The following is a 2938-nucleotide window of genomic DNA, read 5'->3' on the forward strand; positions in this document are numbered from 1 at the left end:
AAGTTGGAACAGATGGGTATAAAAAAACATTGTTCTTGCATGGTGAGCTAGTCAAAGTGATTCTTTAGAGACAGCCCGAGGGTTGCGGTTTTGGAGTAAAGAAGCGATACGACGATTTCAAGGCTAGTCAGAGTTACTATAGGTAACTTCTTCGGAGTGCCTCCGAGGACACTAGCCAAGCAACTATCGTTTAGACGAATTTTACGGCTTCCAAATCACCGAATTTATTCATGTTATTGCAATCAATACTCTAGAAAACGGATTAATATATACTAAACTTATTTAATGACTTGCTCCAAACACAAATTAACTTGACCCTACTTAAAAAAAAAAGAGTACATCTACTGGACTCGCCCTCGTGGATATATATGGAATATATACCCAAATCCACCAAATTTGGCCAATGCGACCCCCCATGTCCCTATAAAGGCCAAATTGCCCACGAAGCTTTACCCACCTCTTCCCATTGAGCGCCCACGCCAAGACGCCATGGCCTCCATCAACGCCTGGTTCATCTTCTTCCTCCTCCTGCTCTCCATCTCCGTTCAATCTGTAAGATAAATTTTCTCATTTTATGTCTGTCTTTTTTTTTTCCATCATGGGTCTCTCTCTATTCATCCTCAGATTCGACTAAGATTAACATTTGTTTAGGAGTCATTTGAGGGTGATTGTGTCTACACGGTCTATGTGAGAACCGGGTCGATAATTAAGGGCGGCACGGACTCCATCGTCAGCCTGAGGCTCTACGACGTGTACGGCGAGTGGGTTGGGATCACGGACCTCGAGGCGTGGGGAGGGCTGATGGAGCCGGGCCACAACTACTACGAGAGGGGCAACTTGGACGTCTTCAGCGGCCGGGGCCCGTGCCTCTCCGCGCCCATCTGCGCGCTGAACCTGACCTCCGACGGGTCGGGCCCGCACCACGGGTGGTACTGCAACTACGTGGAGGTGACTACCACCGGCGTCCACACGCCCTGCTCGCAGCAGCAGTTCACGGTGGAGCAGTGGCTGGCCAGCGACGCACCGCCGTACGAGCTCTCCGCGATCAGGAATTACTGTCCGTCCAGCCTGGATGGGGTCGGTGGGGGTGGTAAGATCGGGTCGCATGTGGTGGCAGATGCTCTGATGTGAGAAGGTAGTGGACATCGTCATGGTCATTCATAAAGGAGGAGTGATCTGTCGTCTAATGTGATTGTGGTCTAATTTAGCAGATCTCATGTCTTTTGGTAACTTTATAAGGACATGCGTTTCTAATGGTCTAGCATTGCATTATATCTCACACAATTGTTGACTATGAAACATTATTAAATAAATTTAGTGTGTATTAAACTGAATCTGGCCCGATGTTAATTACATGAGACCAACCATTTCGAACGCCTCATAATTAATATGGGATGTGTACTACATAAACTCTTATTCAATATGCGATCTTCTCTTAAGCACGAATAAAGATGCCCTCATCATCTATCTAGCCTTTGGTGAGAATGTTCGGCTATTGATAGAGTGAATCAAAGGGGTTGATTCAAGAGCTGTCATCTAGTGACGAATTAAATATATCTGTTTTATCTCTAATTTACTCTGATTCGGAGACAATTATAAGTGATATGATTATTAAAGATTGGCATTTGTGACAATTATTAAACAAAACTTCACTCTAGCTCGTATGTCTCTAGTTTTACATATCATTCACATCCACATAAAAAATACCAAATTACTCATCCCTCCAAACATGTTTTAATATCTTGACTGGGCTCGGTGTGTTTTAGTTTTTAGTTGATTTCAAATCCTTTTGCTGCGGTGCGGAGAGATTGGCATTTGAGGGTAGTTTTGAAAAGGAAATGATATTTTCGTAAACAAAAATGGCGATGTAAAAAGTGCATAATCTAAGAAGCACCGACACTCTTCAGAAGCTTTCATGTCGTGTCGTGTTGTGTCCGATGCTCTCCCGCACTTCGACACTCTCCGACACTCTTCAATATGCAATCAACATGTAATTAGTACTCCAAACACTCCAGCGATATGTGAGTCCAATATCTCGACATACCATTTCGACTCGCATGGGGTCAATTTTAAATATTTTTAATAAATTAGGTATTAAAATATAGACTTATCAAAAATATATATGCTTTAATTATATATCCAACTATCTAAAAATTAATATACCTAACCAGCAAAAATAGAAAACCTCATCGTGATATAATAATTTAGCATATATATATATATATATATATATATATATATATAAAGTGTCCTAATATACAAAATTTGTTATTTTTTTAGAAATAATGTATCAGCGCGTGTAGTATCTGTCGTCCGAACGTGTCGGTTCTACTTAGTGCCAATAACTTTCAGAAGTGAAATGTATCTATTCGTACGTTTTTAGAAGTCAAAAAATATATATAAATAGTCGCCGGATAAAATGAGTATGTCTCCTCTGATTAGGAGTTGTCCTTGTCAACATGCTTATCCCCAGATTTGTCGTTCTGCCATTATTGACAATTAGTGCGATTAGGAATACGACCACGTGGCCCAGAAAAGCACAGTTGCTGTCGGGTGTGATTTACCAACCAGCTAGCTAGACTCCAATTGCAATGAGGGTTTCCTCTTTCTCATTTTCTCCAAGAAATTTCCCATGTTTGGACTATGCACGTTGGCAGTTGGCGCTAGTTGTCATTCCAAAGTGAAATAATCATATAAATAATCCATGAATTTTGATTTAATATATAATATGATCTTTGAATTTTTAATTTATTCAATATAATTATTAAATTTGTAATTTATTCAATATGATCCGTAAACTTTTAAAACATGGTCAACTATCCTTCTAAGTTCATAGACAACATCGAACATTTTCATATAGTTCAAAGATTAAATTGAACATGTATAAAAAATTTAGAGATCGCATTAGATAAATAAATGGTTCATGGATCACATTACA

At 39.8% G+C, this 2938-nt stretch overlaps 1 protein-coding gene across 1 annotated transcript; it reads left to right on the forward strand.

Annotated features, from left to right (window-relative positions):
* Positions 1–398: 398 nt before the first annotated feature.
* On the forward strand, positions 399–1228 carry LOC115744130 (PLAT domain-containing protein 3-like). Its single transcript, XM_030679234.2, has 2 exons — positions 399–552; positions 652–1228. The coding sequence occupies exons 1-2, from the start codon at positions 490–492 to the stop codon at positions 1129–1131; spliced, it is 543 nt and encodes a 180-aa protein (XP_030535094.1). The 5' UTR covers positions 399–489; the 3' UTR covers positions 1132–1228.
* Positions 1229–2938: the final 1710 nt, after the last annotated feature.

The sequence above is a fragment of the Rhodamnia argentea genome, chromosome 11 (genome assembly GCF_020921035.1).
Source record: "Rhodamnia argentea isolate NSW1041297 chromosome 11, ASM2092103v1, whole genome shotgun sequence".
In the NCBI taxonomy this organism is placed as follows: domain Eukaryota; kingdom Viridiplantae; phylum Streptophyta; class Magnoliopsida; order Myrtales; family Myrtaceae; genus Rhodamnia; species Rhodamnia argentea.

Coding starts and splice junctions, on each gene's coding strand:
- LOC115744130 (XM_030679234.2), top strand. CDS start 490: ATGGCCTCCATCAACGCCTGGTTCATCTTCTTCCTCCTCCTGCTCTCC. Junction 553..651: donor TCTCCATCTCCGTTCAATCT/GTAAGATAAATT, acceptor ACATTTGTTTAG/GAGTCATTTGAGGGTGATTG.